At 35.7% G+C, this 27006-nt stretch overlaps 1 protein-coding gene across 18 annotated transcripts; it reads left to right on the top strand.

The window, feature by feature from the left end:
* Nucleotides 1-19836: 19836 nt before the first annotated feature.
* On the top strand, nt 19837-26794 carry LOC111918317 (protein SWEETIE). 18 transcript variants are annotated; one of them, XR_006186185.2, is made up of 17 exons: nt 19837-20241; nt 20330-20555; nt 21010-21103; nt 21183-21251; nt 21349-21471; nt 21555-21713; nt 21999-22107; nt 23074-23187; nt 23687-23750; nt 23858-23929; nt 24138-24253; nt 24343-24462; nt 24552-24624; nt 24841-24891; nt 26010-26122; nt 26238-26404; nt 26522-26794. XR_006186185.2 is itself a non-coding variant. In XM_042897724.2 (7 exons), exons 3-7 carry the CDS (start codon nt 20981-20983, stop codon nt 22002-22004), a joined length of 480 nt encoding a protein of 159 aa, XP_042753658.1. In that variant the 5' UTR covers nt 19837-20241; nt 20330-20555; nt 20980; the 3' UTR covers nt 22005-22483. The 18 variants fall into 18 exon arrangements, 1 of the variants encoding a protein (XP_042753658.1); XR_008225807.1 differs by having other exon boundaries at nt 23074-23429; nt 23532-23750; XR_008225810.1 differs by lacking the exon at nt 21999-22107 and having other exon boundaries at nt 19837-20219; nt 23074-23429; nt 23532-23750.
* Nucleotides 26795-27006: the final 212 nt, after the last annotated feature.

Below are 27006 nucleotides of genomic sequence, written 5' to 3'. Positions count from 1 at the left end.
CAATAACCCTGATTACCCATTCCCATTGTCCTCACTTTACGTCCCTAAACACCTATCACAAGGGACCTAGCCTAAGGATTATCATCGGGATGGACACTACTGCTAAGGGGTTTCCTCAGCCATACATGTCCTTAAGGCAACCATGAGGGGGATGGAGTATGACAATGAACATTTAATTCATCAACACCTACAAGTTGCGAACCTGCTAGTGTTCCACTGGACTATCTAGAAAGTCCGTGGTCGTCATCTATACTCCGCTAGATGACTACAACAACAACAACAACAACATCGAGGCCTCTCACCTTTTTAACACACATCAACTATTTCATCTACCCATGTTCTACCCAACATATTTTGTAGATAAAAAGCATATACAGTTTAAAACTTGTATAAAACATCAATTCAACAGTCACCTTAATTAAACAATTAATATATTTACACATAACACGTATTTCAATGTAAATACTTCATATCTATGTGTAAATTGAAAGTAACTACACACTCACATATTTTGATGAAAATCGGGCAACAATTCGTTTCCTAAAACGATCGTTTTTAATAAAACCGAGAGTTTTATTGAGAAACCGGGCCCTGCAAAATTCGGGCTTCGAAACCGAAAAGATAAATTTTGCGGGCTTCACGGGCACTTCGTGGAGTATTCCGGGCTTTACAATCGATATCGGGGCTTCGCGGAAGGTTAAGGTGAAGAAAATATGAAGAAAGGGGCTAAATATGGCAATTTCTTAAAAATATCCGAGAAGGCTCGCAGCCTTCTATTTATAGGGTGAAGCTTCTGATCCAAGGGCTGAGAGTCTTCTGATCCGACGGCTGAGAGGCTTCGCAGGGGGGTGGCTCGCACGAGGGCTGCGCATGCGAGGGGGCTGCTGGCGGCCTGTGATTGGACCGAAGTCCGGATCCGATGAGGGAAGCTCGTGGCTTCTGCGAGGGTTCGGACACGAGGGAGAAGACACGCGTCGGATCTTCACTGGACCACTTCGGATAAGGCCATGTGCTCGGATGACTCAGCAGCTCGGATGACTCAGCAGGACACGTGGCACTTTTTCGGCGAGGGTGACATGGCAACTCGTGACTATGCGAATTTTCTTGATTTTCGCGCCAAAACTTCTAAAATCCATAACATTCGCATACGAGCTCCGTTTTTGACCTTCTTTATATGCACGCGTAGCTAAAATTACGCTCTACAACTTCCGTTTAGACTTAGTCGGCTAATTTTGACTTTAAATTTTATATTATGATTTTTAACACACCGGGACAAAAATCCGTTAAAAATTCTTAATTTCTTCATACGACGTTCGTTTTCGTTAGAATTTTTACCGTTGTGCTCCTAATGACGAGACCTTCAATTCTCGTTTAGGTTGTGTCGGCTAAAAATCGCTCGATCTAAAATTTGAGTTTTTAGTTGTCTACTGCTAAGCTGAAACTTCGAAAAATCATAACTTCCTCATACGAAGTCAGAATTGGGCGTTCTTTTTACGAACTTCTCGGTTTAACGATTACTACGACTTTCGTTTAGATTACTAAGGCTAAAAAGTAGTTTATCGAAAACTCACTTTTTACGACATTCAGCAGTGTGCCGGTTTTGTCGCGAAACTTCGACAGGTCATAACTTCTTCGTTATAACTCGGATTTTGGTATTCTTTATATCCCCGGAATCCTTTTTTCGACCACTACAACTTTATATAAAGATATCGGGCTTATCTCACACTTTAATTTTAACGCTTATTTTTATTCTTAATTAATTAAGTCCTAATAATTAAGCATAAAACACATAATTCACATAATATTCACATAATTCCTTTTCATTTCTTCAAAATGAGTTACAAAGGTTAACCTACACTATCAACTCAATATAAATGCCTAGGCTAGAAACACGAGTGTTAAAAATACCCTCGTATCATAAGTAGGTTGGTCTAGTCAACCATTGGGTTGGAATACCAAACGTGTCGGGTCCATTCAACCGTCGAATTGGAATAGCCCAGGCCTCTTGACTGACACACAAAGCAATCCAGTCTCACCACAATCCATACTATCATATTGGGTCCAATCAACCATCGGGTTGGAATACCCCAGGCCCAATCAACCCTCGGGTTGGAATGCCGATACATAACGGTTCCAATCATCCTCGGGATGGAATACCCTTAAGCCCTTAGTACGAGTCTGACATACCACCAGGTCCTCAACTCGTATCTGGAATGCTCCAGGGTTTGTTGGCTACAACACGGAGCAGTACAACCTCAACCCAACACAAAATGCCAACATATAACAGATAACCATATAAACAGTCTATAGGTAGATAAGCAAATCTACAGATCACTGAACATAACTGTTGGATTAGGTGCCTAAGCCCATAACTATAATTGATATGTACTTGACCTGAGAGTAGCATGGTCCATTTGGATTGCATATCACCACGACAATTTGATAGGATGGACTTTTGAGAAGAGGTTATTTATGATTTATTAATATATTATAAGTTCTAATATATTAATATGAAATCATATGATTTAATTAGTATTGATCAAAAATAATTTGGAATTAATTCAGTGATCAAAAGGGATCAATTAAATTAATAGGGACTAATTGTGTAAATTAGTTATATATATATATATATATATATATATATATATATATATATATATATATATATATAGATATATATGTTTTGGGCTTATGATACATGATGGACTAAGTTTATGGAAGAATCCATAAAGAGTTAGCCCACTTGAATCATGGATCATGGATAATAAGCCCAAGAGTATGGATTAGGGTTTACTCATGACTCTTGGATTCCTAACACACACACACACAGATATATATATATATATATATATATATATATATATATATATATATATATATATATATATATATCACCCCATATCTAAAATCGACACCCCTAATGTTCTAAGAGTTGATGGAGATGATTTTTAGTGTGCATAAACTCTCTCAAAAGTCATCCTTTGTCTAAGGTGTGTTGTGAACCATTTGAGGTGTCGCACTTGGGGCACTAAGTTCTTAAAGGCCAAATACAACAAGTTCTACAAGCAACATAAAGAGGTAAACTCCTAACTAGTATTTTATATTGTTTATGTCAATTGCATGCTAGTTGTAGGCTTAATGCTTTGGAAATAATATTGCACGTATATATAGAGAAAACATAGATCCAAAGCATTTAGGGTTGTATGTGCACCATAGGATGTTGTAGTATACAAAACCCAACAGTAGTATCAGAGCCTAGGATTGTTTTCTATTATATTTGATGCATTGCTTAAGTTTCAAAGCTAGAAAAATCGTTTTTTTTGCATTCTAATTGTTGAACTCGCCGAGTCCACTGGGTGACTTGACGAATCCACTCAGAAATGGACCAACTCAACGAGTCCAGTTCATGTACTCACCGAGTTGGTGCTCCAATGTGCAGAATTTTGAGTTTTGGCCAGAAATTGGATTAGGATCATTACCCCAAACTGTTTTTTGAACCATGAAATTTGTTTTTTCATAAGCTAATGATCATGCTTGTCCAATTTAAAGATAATTTTCATAATTTCAAGATTTGTATTAGTTTATATGAATAGGCTAATTTCTTGAAGATTGATAATATGAATTATCTTTTACTTATGAGTTTAGATAGATCATGAATAAATTATTTGATAATTATTTGTTAGTTAAAAATATGATCTAATTGTTGGATTAGTGTCTAAGCCCGTAACTATATTTGGTATGTACTTGACCCGGCTGTGCATGGTCCTTTTAGGTTGCCTTCACCGAAGCAACTTGACAGGGAGATTTATGGAGAGAGAGAGGATATTATGGTTTATTAATATATTATGAGAATAATATATTAAAAGAGAAATCATATTACTTACTTAATATTAGTCATGAGTTAATTAAGAATTAATTTGGTGGCTAAAAGAGATTAATTAAATATAGGGGACTAGACTGGAATTATAAGATAATTGAGTTTTGGGCTGAGAATCCTTATGGACTAAGGCATGGACGAAATTAGATGAAGCCCGTCTTGAATTCGTCCAAGGAGGCCTTATTCCAAAAGGTTCCTTGGACTGCTTAAGGCCTAAGCTGTCCATTAGGGTTTTGATTGAAACCCTACTAATAGACCCCTAGGGCATCAGTTTTGGTGCACTGGAAACCCTAGAAGAGTTCATAGCCGAAATTGTGCCTCCTTGCGTCTCTCCAATATCATCCACTTGCTTGTGGTGTTTGTAAGTCATTAGAGGAGTGAAATTTATGACTCTAATCTCCAAGACAAGAAGATTCAATCCATTCTTGAAGAGGTAATCATCTAGATCTGATCTTATATGATAATTTCGAAATATGTATGCTAGATCTAGGGTTCATAAGTCTTGGATGAATTGCATGTACGATAGAGAAGCCTAGATCCAAGCTTTAGGGTTTGTATGAGCACATAGGATGTTCATTTGTCTAAAACCCATCAGTGGTATCAGATCCTTGATTGGTTTCTATTGTATTGATGCCTTGTATGTTTATCTTGCTAAAAATCGTTTTTTCTGTCCTCTGCCCGACCTGACTCGACGAGTCGGCCCAACTCGGCGAGTCCAGTGAGTGACTCGGCGAGTCAGACAGAGGGAAACTCGAGATTTCTTGTTGTTTCGCTGAAGGATGATTACTAAAACTTTTTTTGACTAATAAAATCCGAATTTTATTATTATTATGTGATTATCCTTACCAAAACAAAAGATAATTACCAATTAATTGAATAATAAATTCCTTCTATGATATAATTTGATTATTTGAATTATTTGATGAATTATCTTGTGAATAAAATGGAAGATGTCAAATTTAGATAATCATTAAATTAGATGTTTAATTTAAATTATTTGTTATTTGATTCTATGTGTTTTGAAAAGTTCAAAACTTGCCATCAAGTTTTGGAATTTAAATTTTTACTTAAAAGTTTAATTTGAAATTATTAAATTCCAAACTCTAGAATTTTACAAGTTTAAAATTCACCCTATACTATTATCATATTATAAGAATAATTATTATATATGTGTAAATTAAATGCTAGTCTTACCATTAGTAGGCCTCATCCACGAAGCCGATTTGTAACTGTAACACCGAAAATTTCAAACAATTTTTTTCATTTAAAAATAATCGTTTAATTCTTAGAACACTTGTTTAAAATCTCATTCGTAATCGAATTACAAAACATGACTCCATTTTCACTTGTATAGAAAACCAGGATCCTCAAAACATGACTCTTTCTCTGGTGTGTACAATCAAGCCGGTGTCGTCCCGTGATCCTGAAAGAAACCTGAAACACATACATAAAACAAAACACTGTAAGCACGAGGCTTAGTGAGTTCCCCAAAATACCACACACAACACATATTAGCCACTCGAGGCTATAACTTTGTGGGTCCATGGACCCTGCTTTGTGAACCCTCTGGTTCTAACTCTGTGAACCTTCCGGTTCTAACTCTAGGAACCCTCCGGTTCCAACTCTGAAAACATGCACAACATAAATCACATAGAAATAATGCAGTACAACACATAACATACATAGCATACAAATACTCTGTCACATAACTCTGGTTACCTACTCAAGGTAAAGTATAGTGAGAAGACTCACATGGCAAGCAGAAAGCAGATATCCCCACACTTGAATCTCGAACTCGCCGCCGCCTAACACGTAAGGCATATACTCTCATGAATATAACTCTTGAGACTAGAATCAACCCTCTCATGGCACCCTCTTAAGGGTAAAAGACTATTTTACCCCTCTCTTGGCCCAAAGGCCACATCGCTGACCAAGCCCTAAAAGTCAACGGTCAACTCTTGGTCAAAGTCAAAGTCCTCAGTCAAAGTCAACCCTCCTGGTTGACCCTGCTCGCCGAGTCAACCCGTCGACTCGTCGAGTCCCCATGCTCATAACTTCCCTAATCCGCAACTCAACTCGCCGAGTCACCCCGAGACTCGCCGAGTCCCACAACTCTGAGTCCACTCGCACATAACTCACCGAGTCATCCCTTGACTCGCCGATTCTCGACTCAACCAGAAAATATTGGGACTCTTCGACAAGACTCGCCGAGTCTAAGGCTATCTTCAACCTACTCGCCGAGTTGTTCATACAACTCGCCGAGTTCCAGGCCATCTTCATCCAACTCGCCGAGTTGTTCTTCCAACTCGTCGAGTTCCAGCTCATCTTCAAGCAACTCGTCGAGTCCACCCATGTGACTCGCCGAGTACCACCGGTCTGAACCCATACAGAAGCATTCCAGGCCATGCAATTGATCCAAAACATAGATCTAGCCTCCTACAACTCATCCATCACGTAAAGTGGCAAACTTTACGTGAATCTAAAGAGATCCATGCATTTTCACTCTAGGGTTTGGGTTTGGGACAAAATAGCTCCATCAACCACTCACAAACAAGGACTTTCATGCATTCCAACCCTTCTCCATTCCAGATCTGAGGTAGCAACCTCAGATCTAACCTCTAAACTCCAATACATCCAAGGATATGGTCTCTAACACCCCCAAAATGATGCATCTAAGAAATAGCAGCTCAAAAACGAGATATTACCTCAAAGGAACCCCCCAACTGCAATGAAACTCGAATCCAAGCAAAGCCCCTTTGCTCCAAGCCTCTTACCCTTCATGATTTCCTCAACAATGCTTCTCCAAGCTTCCAAATGCACTTGATCCACTCACACACAAGGGTTAGGGTTTCTGGACTTGAGGATTAGTAAGGAGGCTGGGGGAATGGATGTTATGTTCTTTATATAGGGCTCAACCCCGAGAATTAGGGTTTTCTCCACTCAGCGCCTACTCGCCGAGTCCATTACTCTGACTCGCTGAGTCGGCCACTTAACACGCGACCAAGTCGCGACTCTACTCGCCGAGTCCGCACATGGGCTCCCCGAGTCGCTATTTCCCAATTTACTCTTTTAGCCCTTCAACTCTACTCTTGATATTTCGGGATGTTACAATAAGGGGGTATAAGGTTATGGCCTATAAAATGGCAGTTTAATGGGTGTCCACTCTTACCTACCGCTTCCTTGATTGGTGGAGGGTTGTTAGCCAAACGGGTAGGATAGGGCAACCCTTTCCTCAATAAAAGTATAATGAATTTATAAGGTAACTAAATGTTTTTACAAAATTCTCAATCTTAGTTACTTTAGGCAAAAGTGAATTGATACAATTCCATGAAATTACACTTTGTACCCTTGCTAAGACGTTAGTGGAGTGTGTGTGGTTAACCGGCATACTAATTGGGCTCTAAGAAAACATGGAGAAGGGTGACTCGATGTTTTCATAGTTCGATGGAGCGTGTGTGGTTAACCGGTACGTCGAATAGGTGACTATAACATTGAGGGCACCGTGTACATTTGCATGGTTATTCACACCCGCTTTGTGATCCTCGGCATCTCAGTCACAAACTTGAGGGGCATATCAAGATTTAAACATGCCATTAAAAAGTTCAATGAATCTCAAAAGATCTAGGAGTTTTCAATACATTTAAAACTTAATTTTGTCTAAAACCATAGGATGTTCTTTTGTATAAAACCCATCACTAAATGCCTTAATGAAATCCATAACTTGTCTTCAAGTTATGGAAAATGAAAAAATTTTCTTTTAAAAAGGTTAATAAAACTCATAGTTTATGGAAAATGAAAGGTTTCATTTTTAAGAGTCATTTTAAATGGTTTTACTTGTCCTAAACCACATTAAACTCATAAGTTATGGAAACCAAAAGTTTTGACACGTTTCAAAACTTGCCCTCAAGTTTTGGAATTTGTAAAGTCTCACTTTTCAATACTTTATTTCCAAACCCTAGAGTTTTAAAAGTTAAAATTCAACCCTTATACTATTATATTATTATAAGTTTAATAATTATATATATATATATATATATATATATATATATATATATATATATATATATATATAAGAAAAGTCAGTCTTATCATTAGTAGGCTTCATTCACAAAGCCAGTCTATAAGGGGGGGGGGGGGGGGGGGGTATAAGGTTATTGCTTATAAAATGACAGTTTAATGGGTGTCCACTCTCACCCTCCGCTTCCTTGACTGGTGGATGGTTGTTAGCCGAATGGGTAGGATAGGACACTAATTCTCATTATAAGTATAATGATAATTATAAAGTAATTAAACTTTTATTAAATTCCCAATATTAGTTAATTTAGAAAAAATGTGAATATGGTGCTATCCTATGAAATTGCACTTTGCACCTTGTTAAGTCGTTAGTGGAGCGTGTGTGGTTAACCGACACACTAATCTGGGACTGACAGTGCTTGGAAAAGGGTAGCTTGATGCTAATCATAGATCAATGGAGCGTGTGTGGTTAACCAACACATTGATTAGGTGATTTGTAACATTGGGTGTACCAAGCTAATTTGCATGGTTATTCACACCTTGTTTGTGATCCTCGGCATCCCAGTCACAAACCTGAAGGGCACAATCAAGATTTAAACATGTCATTGAAAAGCTCAATGAATCTCAAAGGATCTAGGAATTTCAAACCAATTAAAACTTAATAATCAGTTTCGTTTTTCATGGTGGAAATTGGTAAATCGTCATTTACCTACCTTCAAATATTTTGCAATTGGATTACGACATCCCTCTTCCGAATTGTAAAATATTGTGTTGGGTCCTAGCCTTAATATTTCATTTGGGTGTTATATTAAGAACTCAAATCAACTAACTTGAATTTCTCCCTTGTAGATGTCTAGTTCAGACAACTATGGTTTTCTCAAATCTTTTGGAAAAAGCTTTCCACATGAAGATGATATTCCATAATATAATACTTCACTTCCTCCACCTCCTCCAATAATTCTCCTTAACCCACAAGTTCAAAGACTTGAAAAGTTCAAGGTCACTGAAGCCCTATTGGCTCGCGAATACCAAGATGGAAGGTTTGGGTGTGCACATGTCCTGGAGATGAAATCACACATTGACAGGTTGGGAAGGTTAGGAGTCGATGTCGAGGAAGTTGGCTATTGACTGGGTTCTTCAGTCACTCCCTGAGTCGTATAGTGAGTTCATTAAGGCCTACTATATGACATATCTCAGCATGACCCTTATTGATCTTGCCTATTTTCTTGTTGGTGTTGAATCAGTAATGATTGGGCACACTGATAAAGAAAATTTGATTGAAAGATCTACTCCCCAAACTTCCATGAACATTGACATGGGAACATTATAGGTCCTGAAAAGCTTTCTCTTCCCAATGGAAAGGGATCAATCATACTCAAGTCATTTGAACAAATGGTAAAGAGAAAGGTTATGTTTGAGATAGTCATATGTACCATTCCCAAAGAGTCCATATGTTTCTATTGCCAAGAGAAGGGGCACTGGTTGCGAAGCTTCCATATTTACCTGAAAGATCGCAAATATGGTAAAGTCAAAAAGTTTGACTCTACTTCAGGTAAAATCCACTATCTCAATTAAGTTCCTAATTGGAGATTCTTAATACATGATGTAATGTAATTACATTATGATGTTTTGTAGAATCGAAGAAATGAAAGGAAACTTAAAGGAAGAGTAATTTGATTCTGATCGTGAAGAGATGGATTTCGATCGCATGGTTCAATGATCAAAATTTAGAGCTACTGCTTAAGAGTTATGGCAGATTGCTTCGGAATAGATAACAACATAGTTTTCATATGTATTTGCATTGTAAGAACATTTTTTCTGCACATTTATAAATAAAGAAAAGTTTTTTTTATTTTTATCTTATTTTAAGATTCCTTACAATGGCATTTGTGAAAATCGTTGCTTATATGTTTCCATTGATAGCAATATTGGAAATAGATTTGATTCTTTCGTTTGTGGGAGTGTCATAATTTACCAAATAAGGAGAGATTCTCATCACCCAAGTTTCAATTGGATAAAAACTTGGAATCATGAAACTTGTATTGTATGGTGAATGAGAACTTCATCTTTGTGAAATTTAGACTGATTCCTTGTTCACATGTATATGTAAGTTAAGTAAAGAACAAGGGGATCGGGTACACTTGGATGTGCGCTGGTTAGGTCCACCAAAAAGAGCGATAAGACTATTTGTCATGATTTACCAAAGTTTAGTAAATATGGTTATGCTTACAAGGTTAATTGTAATTCTGAATCATTGGAAAAGTTTCAATTTATAGCAGACTTAATAAGAATAATCAAATTAACCAGAAAGATAAAAGTTTCTCCAATCTAAAAAGAAGGGAGAGTACTTGAGTATCGTGTTTTATGATCATCTTAATGATTATGAAATCGATATCACAATTGATCCTCTAAGAATATCATAGTGCACTTGTATGGATAAGAAGAGGAATCGTGAATTGTTGAAATGGTTAAATCAAGAAGATGAGTCATACTTCGTTTCAAAAAAAGTCTTAGAGTCATACTCCAAGATTGTGCCTTGAGTGACATAATCGTAAAAAGGTTTAAAACACTCATCAAATGTTGACTAAAATGTTTTTGCTCTTGTACATTTGAAATTGGTAAGTTGTGATGTATTGGTAAGGACAAAGACCAACTAACACCAATTGTGTGAAGTGTTTATCTTGATAAGAATCCGCACTAACTCTTGAATATTTGTTTTGTCGAGGAATGGTCCATGACAAGAAAATCTTATATGTCAAGAGGTTAGTGGGAGTCTTAAAGATCTTGAAAAAGTTTCAAGAACTAATCAAGAATAAAACCTCTTGTTTTTCACTAGCACATGACTTGAGGTTTGAAACCTATTGTGTTGACATATTCTTGTTTTTGTGCCCATTCCGGTTAAAAGTTGACTATGAATGTGAGTTCTATGAGTTCTCAATTGTTTGTATAAGGCAAAACACCTGGATCAATGAAAGTTTCATTGACCAGTATGGGTGAGCTGCTTAAAAATTGGAAGACATGGTAGGCCCTTGTGCTACCAAGTAGCAGGAAATTAAGATTGAACAAGTTCAATCCATATGAGTTTGGATTTGTCACAAACCTTGTCTTATTATTATGTTTTGACAAATTCACATAAATAGGAACACATACACCATAAAATCTAAGTATCATAAGGTTTCTCTCCGCTTCATGAAAATGATGGTGAGGAAACGCTTTCACCAAGTAGATTTTAAGAAGACAGCAATTGTGGTATTTGCATTCTCAAACTCGATTATGATTACGACATCCCTCTTCATAGTTCGAATTGTGAGAAATGGCAAAGGTCTAAACATTTGAGACTTATTGTTGTAAGTTCTAAAACTGTTTAGAAACACATGCGAGCTATCTAATGAAATATGTTTGAGTTTTAGAAGCCTGGATAAAGTCTTATCAAAGCATCTCGTATCATAAATAAGAACTTTGGTAAGAAAGTCAATACGTATTGATTTCTAGAAGTCCAACTGATTTCTGGGTACATGTCAAAGCTAGTGGGAGCATAAGTGTTATGCTAATAAGAATGTAATTATTATGCTAGTGGGAGCACAATTATTACGATAAGTGTTGCGAGTTAGCAATGTTAATTATGATGGGTTTTAGTATACTACAACATCCTGTGGTGCACATACAACCCTAAATGATTTGGATCTATGTTTTCTCTAATTATACATACAATATTGTTTCCAAATCATTAAGCCTACAACTATCATACAAAATGATATAAACAACATAAAATTGAGTTATGGAGTTACCTCTTGGTTGTGGCTTGTGGAACTTGTTGTGTTTGGCCTTAAGAACTTAGTGCCCCAACTGTTGCCCCTCAAATGGAATCACAACACACCTTGGGACAAATGATGACTTTTGAGAGAATATTCTTACACTCAAATCGGCTCATGAACTTTTAGAATCTCTAGTGCACGATTTTGGATGCTAAAGGGCTCCTTATATAGTGTGGCAAAACTAGGGTACACCATGTAAACCCTAATGTGTATGACCTTCCATATTCCTTAGGCTCCATGGGTTTAAACCTCCATGGATCATCCATAGGTTGTAACATTGGTTAAGCCTAACCTAAAGAATCATCGATCATTAGTCCACACCATAAAAATGAATGATTTACCAAATCAATCCCCATATATATATTTTATTCTCTTTTGAACACAAAATTAATTCCAAATTAATTCTTGATCAATACTAATTAAATCATATGATTTAATATTAATATATTAGAACTTATAATATATCACCAAATCATAAATAACCTCTTCTCAAAAGTCCATCCTATCAAATTGTCCTGGTGATATGCAACCCAAATAGACCATGCTACTCTCGGGTCAAATACATACCAATTATAGTTATGGGCTTAGACACCTAATCCAATAGTGTCCCACTTGGATAAGTCTAATAACTATCATTGCAAGTACGACTCCAAAATCCTGACTAGCAATCGTAGCTCTTAAAAGCCGTTGTCGAACTCTGACCTAGTCAATGACACATCCATTAGATAAGGGATCAAATATACCTCCATTCTAGATATCATATGGACTGAGACATGGATTATAATCATTCTCTATCTCCATCTATTTTTTCTCGATTTCTGATTCTTGACGACCGACTAATTGAACAAATCAAATCAGTCCATACTTGGCTAAAAACTTAGGTTTGTCGTCATTAAATCATCTAGGGGCCCACAGATATCACTTTTATCCACATGGGGTAAATGTAATGGATAAACTTCGACCCAAATGATTGCTTGTACTTACTCATCTAATTACACACAACAATACGCTTTATAACACCAAGTTATTGGTGCGTTTACATGTGTCAATGTGCAACCGAATCGCAACTACAACTCACATGTCGCTGTTTCAAGAATATAACATATTATCGTCTCACAATAACTCGTGATAATATCCATGAAGTGATTCATATGAGCGTGGGTTGAATCCAATACTCGGATCTTATTCCAGGAGTACTCATCAACACTACAGCTATGTATAAAACACCTAGACAAACTACAAACCCATTCATGACAGTCTTGCCTCAATACCTACTTCAAAATTATGATCGACTGTGGATGGTTTAAATAACATAGTTATTCGGGAAGTCAAAACATGCAAAGTGAAACACAAGAATAATAATAATCCTATATGTCCCCAAAACTTTTGAATGCCATATTGGTTACTCATTATTCATTGTATAATGTTTCGAATAATCAACTTAATACTTGAATTAAAACAATAGTCATCCCATGCTCCAAACATGCACACTATGTTTATCTACGATCCTTACTTTGTGAAATAGATCAATTGACAACATTTCAATGATGCTCATTTCATAATTCCAAATCCTTACTGTAAATGTAAGAATATCAAATTCTTACCATTTATTGTAATTTGTTAGATTCTAAACTTATATGCAACAATCCTCTTTTAATGACTATGCATAAAAGTCACAGAGACTTGGCAACGGACATTACAAAGTATTCCAATGGAGAGCACTTCCATGGAAACAAAGTCTCAAATTCAAAACCTTCCTTTGAACATCCTTCTTGCAAAGTTTCCTAATCTTACATAGATTTAAAGAATAACTTCCTCTTATGGAAACATTTCCATATTCCCATTTTGACTATCATTTTTGAACAAGAGTTACGTCTTCTCAGAGTATGTCAATATGGTCCTTCTAAAATTCAAAATATACTTCCAACTGTCCATAAGCAACCAATCTTTGGCGAACCTTAGATTGTCCTTAGTAGATGTTTAACCACTTTAGTCATACCCGATTCTATTCCTTTTTCCCTCTTAATGCCCTAGGCATTTGGAAAATTTAGAACATATGAATATTATAGCACATGCAATCGATCCTATACCCGAAGCATATTGGACATGATTCATAAATACATGATACTTGACATGTATTTTACTACAATATTTCTATTTGTCATGTTCTCATAAATTTGATTATGAAGAGGGATGTCGTAATCATAATCAAATTTTGAGAATGCAATTAACATTTCCATATATAGAATTTCCTTATGTTGAACCATTCCAACATACCATTCATATATATTTGACTAAATTTGATTAAAAACTCAATCTAAGATTTTAGATTTTGAAATGAAGTATAATTTTCTCTCCCTTAATTATAGGAAAACAACTTTTCAAACCTTGCAACTTTGCGATTTGAAACCTTTTGTTTTTCTATAATTAACATTGCTAACTTGCAACACTTTCCATAATAAGTATGCTCCCACTAGCATAATAATTATTATCTTACTAGCATAACACTTATTGTAACACCAGGATTTACAGGTATGAGATTTTGTCCCTTTATTTTTGGGTTTTGTGGGGGAACTCGGCGAGTTGGCGTCTAGACTCGTCGAGTATGGTCGCGGATTCGGATGTGAGTTTACAGCTGGACTCGGTGAGTTCATGAGTGGACTCGGCGAGTCCATGCTGTTTAATGAAACCCTAATTTCTAGGGTTTGAGACCTATATAAAGGCCCTTATGGCCGTCCATTGCGGCTACCACACCCTAGAGAGAGTCTTAGATCGTTTGTGAGGTGAAGAGAGGCTATTGTTGATCTTTTTTTGGTGAAATTTGAAGGAGAAGGTGACCAAGGCAAAGAAGGCTGAAGGAAGTGCAAATCTAGTGTCTTCAGAGATCAAAGGCTTCATATTGAGGTATTCCTTCGGACCTTCTCCAGTTTTGGGTGTTGATTCATAGAGTTAGGGTTTTTAAACCCTTTAGAAGAAGAGTATGTAGAGTATTTAGTCCCCTTTCGAGTTTGTGCTTTGGATCTAGACTCAAAGAGGTCCAGAGACCTTAACCCTTGGAGCTTTATGAGCCATTTTGGAAGTCATGAGCTTAGAATGTCATTTTTGGGGCTAAATCACCATTTTGGACCATTTCTATGATATATGTGGGTCAAGGTCCGAACTTTATGTGTTTATCATGCTTGGGGAGGCTAGATCTATGATTGTATGGAATAGATCTAACCTCAGAAGTCGTTTTGAGTTTGTGCATGGCATGAACTCGCCGAGTCCGAAGAACAGACTCGGCGAGTAGTTTGAAGGTTGCCCGTTAATCACTCAGTGAGTGGACTTGTCGATTTGGGGGAATGACACGGTGAGCCAGGGAGAGTCAGGGGTCTGAGTTCGAGTTGGAACTCGCCGAGTTGTTCTTGGGACTCAGCGAGTTGAGTCGGGGTGGCCCCACGATTCTTGCCAGGTGGAACTCGTCGAGTCAGGGGAGTACTCGACGTGCCAAGAGAGGGTCTAAGAGTGAGTTAGTTGACACGTGTAGACTCGCCGAGTCACCCTAGTGCACTCGCCGAGTCGGGTCAAAGTTTGACCGTTGACCTTGTTGACTTATAGGGGTGAGTTCAGTTGTATTTATGGGAGTATTTTCTTTATGTGATTAGGCGTAGGCTAGATCACATTTCTACCGAGACAGAGACTTATCGAGATATCTGAGGTGAGTCTTCTCACTATACTGTACCTGGAAAGGTACCTATGTGTGATCGGAAGGTCTTGTATGCTATGAGTTGCATGTTTTGTATGCTATGCGTTGCACATTCTGTATGCGTTATGTATGTGATATGTATGCTATGTATGATATGGGCCGGAAGGCATTATGACGTGGACCGGAAGGTCAGGGAGTCATGGACCGGAAGGTCGATACGAGTAGGACCGGAAGGTCTACTGGGACTAGGACGTAAGTCCCCTAAGACACATAGACCGGAAGGTCGTGTAGAGTATGGCCCAAAAAGGCATATGTGTGTAAGGGTATTTTGGGGAATTCACTAAGCAATATGCTTACAGTTGTTGTGTTATGTGTTTCAGGTACTAGCGAGGACCGTGGGAAGGCGCCGGCGTGACTCTTACACACTAGAGAGAGAGGATTTGATTTTTGTGATCTTGGGATATGATATGTTTTGATAACTAATATTGGATACTTTATAAAACATTTTATGTGAAAATGGTTGTGACAAAAATGAAATTTTTGGTTTGAAATTTACGTTGTTACACTTATGCTCCCACTAGCTTTGACATGTATTCTAAAATCAGGTGGACTTCTAGAAATCAATACTTATTGACGTCCTTTCCAAAGTTCAGATTTTTGATACGAGAAGCTTCGATAAGACTTTATCTAGGCTTCTCAAACTCATACACCTTTCCTTATATAGCTCACATGTGTGTCTAAACAATTTTAGAACTTACAGTAATAAGTCTCAAATGTTTAGACCTTTGTCATTTCTCACAATTCAAACTATGATGAGGGATGTCGTAATCATAATCAAATTTATGAATGCAAATGTCACAATTGCTAACTATTTAAAATCTACTTAGTGTGTTTCCTCACAACCATTTTCATGAATTCGAGAGAAACCTTATGACACTTAGATTTTATGGTGCATGTGTTCCTATCCATGTGAATTTGTCAAACCATAATCATAAGACAAGGTTAGTGACAAATCCAAACTCATATGGACTGAACTTGTTCAATCTTAATTTCTCGCCACCTGGCAACACAAGGGCCTACCATTGCTTCATAGGTTATTATGCAAACAACTGAGAACTCATAGAACTTACATGCATAGTCAACATTAACTGGAATGGGCACAAAAACAAGAATGTGTCAACACGATAGGTTACAAACCTCAAGTCGTGTGCTAGTGTTTAACAATAGGTTTACTCTTGATTAGTTCTTGAAACTTTCAAGATCTTTAAGACTCTCACTGAACTGTTGACATACAAGATTCTCTTGTCATGAACCATTTCTTGACAAACAAATTTTCAAGAGTCAGTGCGGATTCTTATCAAGACAAACACTTTACACCATTGGTCTTAGTTGGTCTTTGTTTTATCCAAAACATCACAACTTACCAATCTCAAATGTACAACAGTAAAAAGCATTTTACTCTACATTTGACAAGTGTTATAAACCTTTCTAAAGATTATGTCACTCAAGTTACAATCTTGGAGTATGACTCTAAGACTTGTTCTTGGAACGAAGTATGACTCATCTTCTTGATTTAACCATTTCAACAATTCACAATTCCTCTTCTTAGCCATACAAATGCACTAAGATAACCTTAGGGGATCAATGGTGATATGTTTTTTCATAATCATTAATATCATCATAAAACACGATACTAAAGTACTCTCCCATCTTTTTAGATTGGAGATACTTTTATCTTTCTGCCTAATTTGATTCTTCTCGTTTGTTCTGCCATACATTGAAACTTCTCTAATGTTCAAAATTATACTTAAACTCATAAGTATAACCATATTTACTAAAATTTAGTAAATAATGACAAATAGTCTTATCGTTCTTTATGGTGGACCTGACCAGCGCACAACCAAGTATACCCGATCCGCTAGTCCTTCACTTGACTCACATATACACATGAACAAGGAATTAGTCTTAATTTCCCAAAGATGAAAGTTCTCATTCATTACACAATACAAGTTGCATGATTCCAAGTTTCTATCCAATTGAAACTTGGGTGATGAGAATCTTTCCTTATTTGGCAAATTCTCTACACTACCACAAACGAAAGAATCAAATTCATATTGCTAACATAGAAACATACAAACATCAATTTTCACAAATGTAATTGCAAGGAGATATAATAAAATAAAAACAAAATTTTATTTATTTATAAAATGTGCAAAAACTTTTCCTTACAATGCAATTATAAATGAAAACTATGTTATTACAAATTTCTAAGCAATCTATTATAACTCTTAAGCAGCGACTCAAAATTCCGATCATTGAACCATGCGATTGAAATCCATCTTCGCGACCAGATTCAGCATACTCTTCCTTTAAGATTCCTTCCTTTTGCATGATCCTACAAAACATCAAAATGCAACCTTGTCACATCATGTATTAAGAATCAACAATTAGGAACTTAATAGAGTCAGACAGTAGAATTACCTAAGAATAGTCAAACTTTTTTATTTTACCTTCTCTCAGATCTTTCAGGTAGTCAGGGTAGATTCACTTCCAATGTCCCTTCAAATGGCAGTAGAAACAAATGGCTTCTTTTGCATTGACACATGAGACAATCTCAGACTTAGCCTTCCTCTTTACCATTTGGTCAACCGGGTTGACTATGGCCGATCCCTTTCCATTGGGAAGAGAAATATTTTCTGGACTTCCAATGTTACCATTGTCAATGTCTATAGAAGTTTGAGAAGTAGATCTTCCAATCAAATTTTCTTTTACAGTGCGCCAAATCATTGCTGATTCAGCAGCAACAAACAAATAGGTAAGATTAATAAGGGTCATGTCGTGGTCTTTCACATAGTAGTCCTTAATGAACTTACTATATAACTCGGGAAGTGATTGAAGAACCCAGTCTACAGCCAACACTACTAGATAAATAGCCTTTTATGACGCACAATTAATGACACACACTGATAGAGGATGTGCATTTGTGCGTGCCCTAAAAATGAATGTCAGTTTTCCAAAATTTAAAGGATAGAGGACACGCATTTTTGCGTGCCCTAAAGTTAGTGTCAGAAAAGAAAAAAAAAGAAATACGGAGGACACCTATAAAAAAATGTGTGTTGTGTAACTGTGTCGCTTTATATTTTTTTAAGGAAACACAAGTTTTTAGGGGGGAAAATGAAATCCAAAAAATTAACCCCCACCTATTTATCCTAAAAATTCCCCGCCTCTTCGAATTAGGGCCTTCGTCTTCATCCACAGCTTCCTCAATTCCTCGATCCATCACCTCCACCAAAAACCTAATTCTCGGTTCCAACAAGTTCTTACACGCTTAATTCGACCCTAATGAGCTGAGGATTTAGGGTTCTTACCTCCTAGTTATCAATTTGAGCCGATGATTTAGGGTTCCTAAATCTGACCCTAATTTTTTACTATCTCACTCTCGTATTTCCATCTTATCCCTCTTGCCTGGTTCAAAACACATAAGGGGCGACGAACACACTATTTCTTTGCATATTTTGGTCTTCATCAAGATCTGGTTTCCATGTAATCTTTACATTTCGAGCCCAAACCATCCTCACGCAATGTCATCAGCTTCTCTTACTTACGCATCTGCACTCGGTGGTTCTTTGTATAGAAGCACTACTCCCGAACCTCAAATCGTGGCTAGGTTAACTAACCCTTGCATTCCTGCCGCCGGAGGCAGGGTTAACTCTGCTCCATCTGAACATTCCGACCTAGCAACAGGCATGAGTCTATCAGCGGATGGTCTAACAAATCAAGAAAACGAGATTGATGACCAGAACACCCATATCAAACATCCATACTTGACCAACAAAGGTTTGTATCAATTTTAATGCCAGGGTACATCTATCTTCTCATCTTCTCATCTTTTACATATCAATTTTAAGCCTAATACTTTTAGTTTCTAGATTACATATGCAGAGGAGCTGGAAGCGGCAATCTAGTATCACGCTGTAACGCCTAATTATGAGTCTTAGTGATAAATCAATGATGCGGGATAGTAAAGCATACACCAATGGATCTGAGTTTCAAATGATTGGGTAAAGTGTAAATTAGACAAAAAGAATAAGGTGTTCGATTCACCCTTCTCCAAATTCTTCTCTTTGATATCTATGTAACTGAGTCACATGCACTACAAGAAAAATACCCTTTAATGACGCGCAAACAATGACACTCGCTGATTTACAATACGCATTTTTGTGTGACCTTAAAAATAATGTCAGCCTTCCAAAATCTGAAGGATAGAAGACACGCATTTTTACGTGCCTTAAAATTAATGTCCAACAAAAAAAATACAAACACAGAGGGCACTTGTTTTAAATGTGTGTCCTCTAGAAATGTCGCTTTATATTTTTTTATCAAACGCGCATTTTTAAAGGCGGAGAATGAAATCCTCAAAAATTCTAAAATTTTAAGTGCCCGCTTCTTCGCTTTTTCCTCTAGATCTCCCTTCTCTCTACAAACCCTAAAGCATCGCCACCTCCCTTCTCTCTAGGATGTGCTAGGGTTTTATTTTATTCTAAGCTTCCTCTTCTCTCGTTTTCTCTCAACCCAGTATGTGCGAGGGTGTTTGGTGGTGAAATAATTCAGACCTTGCTCCCTTACCATTTCTTCGCTTCTCTTCATAATCAAATGGTTTTGTGCTTATAGGGCAAGAATGACCATATTGCCCTGCATAATGTGTAGAAGGATGGAAAAAAGAAGCGAAGGTTAACATCGATATCTCAAATAATCGCTTCTCATCAGATTGCCCTACCAAAAATTCAACGCCAAAAAAGGAAGTGACTCACTGTTCTCTTTTCGATTGGTATTTCTAATGATTAATATCGGTATCTCAAACGAATTCAACTCTTTTCACAAATTTCTTCCCATCTGATGTTATAATTTCTGATTTCTTCCATCTAATTTTGATTTTAGGTCAAGATTTCTTCCAGTCGCCATCAGCCCATCACGGAAACCAAACTGGCTCAACCGCTGAAAGCCTGGAATTTGCTAAAAATCGATTACTCAAATGTGTGATTGACTGAAAGTATAAAACTCGTTGAAACTCGAATGCCTGATCTCCATATGAGATTTCATATTTATGGAATCCAACTTCTTGAGTCCTGAATTTGATTTATGTTGACCCTCCTTACAGATCTGAGTAAGTTTTTTTCCAAATTCTTGAATCTTGGTTTCTAATAAAGTTATTTCCTTAAAAAGATCATTTTCTATGGTTAATAGTTTTTTTTTCTCTGAATTCTTGAATCTTGATTGCCTATTATTTCTTGTTAATTGTAGAATAGTAGATGAGTGGGGTTTTAATTACTTGTTTGCTTTCAACAGTCAAATTAACTGATCGACATGTGCTTTCACCCTAAAAGAGATTTAGAATTTTGATCCTTATTTCATTTTTGTTTGCATATGTTTTTAGTGTAGGCAAATTGAAAAAGAAAGTAAATTGGAAAAAAGAAGTATTTAATGACAAAAGGAGATAAAATATAGACAGGAAAAAGAAACAACATACTATTTAGAATTCAGGTTGTGTTATGGATCCTTAATGCTTGATACTTAATGTATGTTTATAGTATGTCTATACTATCCTTGTTGGCATATAGGGATTGGTTCGAAGATGAACTTTGGGCATTTCAAGGTGGAAAAGATGGCGTTTTGCCATGTGTATGGGAGAATGAGCTCCCTAGTTTCCCTCAGGTATATTTTGTTGATCCAAATGGAGAATAAAAAAAATCATACTCTTTGATGTACACTTATTTGGTGAATGAATTTGCAGCCAGAGACTATTAGCAAGATGTTGGTGAACCAAATGCTCCTTTGCTTTGGAGTCATGTTTGTTACTCAGGTAGTGTTTTCTTTGTATCATTTTGTGCATTAATTTTTCCTCTTTATTATCATTGATTCCTGGATTTCAATTTAACTTGATCTGAGAATCACCCCAGGATAGTAGTGGGATGTTATCACTTCTTGGCATACTTGAGCAGTCTCTTAAAATTGGAAGGAGACATGTTTTACATTCAACCAGTGTCACAAATGTATGCGTGGGATTACTTTATGGATTAAAGGTGCTCATTTACTCGTGGTTTCATGAAAATCATACAACATAGCTAAATCAAAATTTAAATACTCATCCTTCCATATTTTGTAGGCCATGCTTACATATGACTCCCAACCACTAGAAACAGAGATATTAATTGCAACCCAGGGGATCTTTCAGATTATTTTTTTATGGTGTAAATGTAATTTTACATTTTACTTGCTTACGTTTGTGTCGAGATGCGTGGTTAGGTCCTTGGATTACTGGAAGGTATACACTCGTTACATATCTACTTGAACATCATATCATGCCAAATTTGATCTTTCATTTCATATAGTTCTTCTTTATGTAAGTTCACCCAAACTTATCAATAAATTGTTAAAAAATAGCAAAGAAAAATACATTGGCCCTGCAATTATAATCTTTATTATTGCTACGTTTGGAAAGCCAGTTCTACTTCTACCCAAACTTATCAATAAATTGTTAAAAATAGCAAAGCAAAATACACTTTATTTGTTGTGGGTGCATGAAGTCTAGTGGTTTTGCTGTAATTAGGGATGAGCATAGGCGGGTACCCACCTTAATTGTCTGGAACCGGAACCAGAACCGGAGCCGGCGGTTCATGGAATGTAGGAACTGGAACCGGAACTGGCTCCGATACCCGGTACCCGGTTGTTTTAAGCTTTTAATATTATTATTATTATTCCATTATAAATCAACAATTACAAATCATTAATTATTAAAAAGTTATATAAACATATCATTTAGAAATTAACCATTGGTTTTTAAGTACCACAAACCAACCATTTGCTTTTTACTATGCGGGAATGATATACTGTCGTGTATTGTCTCTCCATTCTATTTAGAAACAAGTCATGTTACTTTATTGCAACATCTATGTAGTATAAGTAGCCATCCCAAAATAACATAACAAGTTCAGTTTCTTTTGGCTTCTCACTTACAATACATTAATTTTGAATTTATGTAAACTCTTTTTTAATCTGGACATCGCAGCAATAGCAAATATGACATCCCTCAATTCCAAATATGATATATATATATATATATATATATATATATATATATATATAAACCGGTTCCGACGGTTACCCAACGGATAACGGTTCCGAAAAAAAAAGAACCAGAACCGGAACCGACGGTTCCAACGCGGTTTCAGTTCCGGTTCCGATGATCACCCCTAGCTGTAATTAAATCTCATTTAGTTTTAGATGTGAACTTATTTCACATTAACTCTAGTTGTTAGAATAATGGGTTCTTTGTTATCCATGTTACATTGTTACTAAACTTGCACATGCACCCACAAAAAATAAAGTGTATTTTGCTCTGCTCTGGTATATTCACATACTGATTATGCTTGTAAGGGTTAGTAAAATAAGTGACCAACTATTTTTCATTTTTACAAAATACCTTTGATTTAAAAAACAAAATGCCATAAACAGGTCTGTCGCAAACTGTTTGTTTTTGTTGAAAGAACACCATTGAAATAATTTTATTTTGTGAGCACAAAGAAAGTTACAGTTGCCTGCTTAGCATTTTTATAAACCAATGGTGTTTTGTGACAAACAACACAATTTATGACATTAACCCTACTTGTAAATTGTAATTGTAGGTTCAATTTAGAGGAAGGATTCTTTAAAGGGGATGGGTAGTCTAAAGAATTTTAGGCTGGTGTTCTACATCATCTTCCTTTTGTTCTACCTTTTACAGCTCCAATCCGAAACATGTAATAATTTCTATTTTTTTTTAACTATTGTTGATAATATGAAGAGTGTGTAAGAACATTAGGGCTACTACAAGAAATGCCAACAAACATTCATTGATTTGTTTTTGTTAATTGTTATAGCATTCTACCTGTTTTTATTCCCATTACTGAATTGTAAATTGTATTTCTTCTTGAATCGATGGTCTTCACACACATCTCTTCCCCCCTGATCCTATTGGAAACTGGACAAGGATCATAAGACTGTGAGTATATTATCTTGCTTTTCTTGTTCCTAGTTCGATAAATCTTTTCCATTTTCCAAATATTTCTGGTTTTTTATTTTAATAAAATCATTTATCATGCAGTGATTGGCAAGGAAGATCGATGGAGGGACCTACTCCTTCTACAAGATCTTTGTTGACAAACTTACAAGAATTCTGATTCCATTTTCTGTCAAAAAATTTAACTAATTTTTCATCCACCAATGAAACTTACTTTAATTTTGCATTTTGGTTTTCAGGAGGATAACTGATTTGACTGGACCAAGTACAACCTTTCCCAATCTGCAAAACCAGACACGGGTGGTAAGACTATAAGTTGATTTCATGGCAATGTTATAGAAAGGGGGATAATTGTAGTTATTAACTTCATACAGAAACTTGACATTATTTTTTTAATTAATTTTCTGCAGGCATTTGAGAAATTGCTTGCTTAAAAGTTCAATACCTTAGTACACAGTACAGATGAGTGGAATGAAAAAACTGTGAGTCATATAAGAACACCAATCTAGATTCAAGCAAATTTTTTTGCTAAGATTAATCGTCTGGATGTTAGTGAATGACCATTTTACCCTTTCTGTTTGGAAGTGATGCTAAACAAGAACTGATTGTTTAATCAAGAACTTTTACAAACTGAAATTGTAAATGGCTGTTTAATCAATAACAACTTAAATTTGACACACTATTTAACAGGTTAAAAAACAAATATTAAGTCTATCAAGTCAAAAAGAAGCATGCACTTAATCATGGAAGTTATATGTAGATATTTCTTTCAGGCTGCTGCCAAGATTATGATGAAAAAGAAAAAGGTAGTTTCACTCCTATCAAGTGTATTTTACTATAAACTTTTTGTTTTCAACTTTTTTAAAAATATTAAAATTCAAAATTACAATTTCAGGGGACAACTATGGCTTCATTGATGCATATGCAGAAAATTCTATCAAATAGAGTGCAACATTTTCCAACTCTTAAGAAAGCTGTAAAATCAGCTTTTTGACTTCACTTATTTCATATATATGTAAGAATCTAAAAAACTGTTAAATTTTTTTATATAAATTTGAATTGTAATTTGTAAATACTTATAGATTGAGTGGAATGTGAGATCAGGCCCTTTAAGAAACATCGATTCTGCTCAAATATCAATTCCCAGGACTGTAAAGTACGATGACTCACAGCAGTGGTAAGTTTTTAGGTTTTTTATTTTTTGAAAACTAATTTCTTTTTTCTTTTGTCATTCCTAATTTTTATACAACATATCTTGATTCTTGTAAATTATTTGTTGAAATTTAGAAACAAAAGTTAACAGATTAGTAATTCAACTCCCTTGTAAATATTTTTTACAAATATATTGAATTCCTTTTGTGCAAATTAACTGATCTTGCTGTTGTATGTACAGCTATCGACACAGAGCACGATTGGAGGAAACAAAGCAATATTGAAGAGGATGGTAAAAATGAACTCTTTGATATTTGTAGTCATTGAAGGAATTTTTTTTATTATGTTTAACTTTCTATTTTTGTAAATAAAAAGTATTCAGGTATGAAGGCCTCTCGGAAAATTTTTTGTCATCTCCTGTCCCAAAGTTGTTGTTGTTGGCTGGAATAGATAGACTTGACAGATTCTTTCTTTTTCTTCCCATTCAGTGTTGTTTGGATAAATGATGTTTAAATTTTAATTAAGAATATGACTGCATCAGGGCCCTCACAATATAATATATAATAATTGTTAAATAAAAAGTCAATATTATTGGTGGAAGGGTAAGATGGTAAGTTTTTGTACTAGGGCTCTCACGATAGGACAAATGCAGGGAAAGTTTCAAATGGTGGTTGTCCGACATATTGGCCATGCAATACATGTTAGAATTTAGTCTTTTCAAATAAACTTTTTTGTTTTTTGATGATAAATTTAAACAGACAAACTTAGCCATCAACCTTGTCTCCTGATGTCATGGATTTTCTTAAAGAATATAATATGTCTGATATTCTACTTATAATTGTTTTGCTTATTAGGACATTATACTCTAAATTTTTTTTTTCCTAATTAAGCGGCGAAGTCACTTTGTATTTGTAATACATTTGCTAAAACTGGGTAGATTTCTGAAAGTAGAATGTTGTAATAAGATGAAAGGAAAGTAGGATGATGTATAATAGATGTTTATGAGCCTTCCATGTTAATAACAAACTACCACACTCTGGAAAACAGTTAAGGATTGTTTAAGCATATCACTTGTTTATGGGCCTTCTTAGGATATGACCTAATATAAATACTCCCAAGTTTCTATCTGTTTCAATAGAATTTTGTATAAAATTGTCCATATACTTTGTGAGACTTAATTTTTTTCTTACATTTCCTTTATCTGTAAGACAACGAGGAATCTTCAAGGTCTCTTTCTAGAAATGAGTAACCCCCATTGTAAGAGAGCTTGCATGGCTGTCGGAATTCCAAATAGCTACATTTTATATAAAGTTGTCCATATACTTTGTGTATTTATTTAAATTTTCTTGAAGAATTAACATGGTTTATTAGTTGTTTCTGATACGAACATGTTTATTGGCTGTATGAAAGGAGGTGACGCCTGGATTTGGGAATCGATTTCAAGCTACTCCAAAGACTAGCACCACCATCCAGATTCACAAAGTTTATGGAAGCTCTTATCGTTTGCCTTCTGCTCATACATGGTAAGATAATCATGTTTGTCTGTCAAATTACCTTTTTCCCCTGAGCTATGTCACACTTCAAAAGAAGCATGCTACATTTTTCTATGTCAAAATTTTGCCTCTGAGCTATCTGCAGGCACTGCCAAATCCTTCATGAACTGTGAAAAATATGGAGATTCTAAGAAGCTCTGCTTCAACTTTTTCCAATGTTTTGGCTTTTGTAGCTGCATAGTTTCCAATGTTTTGGCTTTTGTTTGGCAGCTTGGAAAAACTTGTAGCACCTGATCGTCCATGCCACTCTTGGTAAAACAAATTTATAGTGTATTTCTTCCATTCATGTTAGTAATTTCTCATTATGATGTGTTGTTTCTTGTGCAATTTTATTTTTAGGAGGTATTTTACATTATTTAATGTTTAAAGTTACAGGACATGAGTATGGACACATCATGGAACATTTTAGGGTAGTTGTTGGTCTTCCTCTTGGTGATCCATCAATTAAGTGGCCAACTTGCATCATGTAATAACATTTTAGGCAAATATGTAGGTATATGTTTTTTTTAATGAATAATGTAATCATATGTATGAATATGAAATAAAGTTTGTTATTTAGTAAGTGATAATCATGTATAGGGAGAAAACAACTTCTATTGATTTGTTTTATCTTTCCATGGATCGACTATTTGTATGACATTAAATTTTATGCAATGGACTGTATTTTTTGTATATGGTATTTTATTTTTTGTTATGAGACATTAAATGCAAATTTAATTTGAAAATTAGTAAATCTATAAATAATATTTTTTTTAAACATTTAAAATTACGATACGCAAAAATGTGTGTCATCTTCATTTATGACATGGCTTTTCTTGACAGGGGCTTCATTGATACGCATTGAGTGTCATAAA

This window comes from Lactuca sativa, chromosome 8 (genome assembly GCF_002870075.4).
Source record: "Lactuca sativa cultivar Salinas chromosome 8, Lsat_Salinas_v11, whole genome shotgun sequence".
Classification (NCBI taxonomy): Eukaryota; Viridiplantae; Streptophyta; class Magnoliopsida; order Asterales; family Asteraceae; genus Lactuca; species Lactuca sativa.
This window is presented reverse-complemented; position numbering and strand designations above follow the sequence as displayed.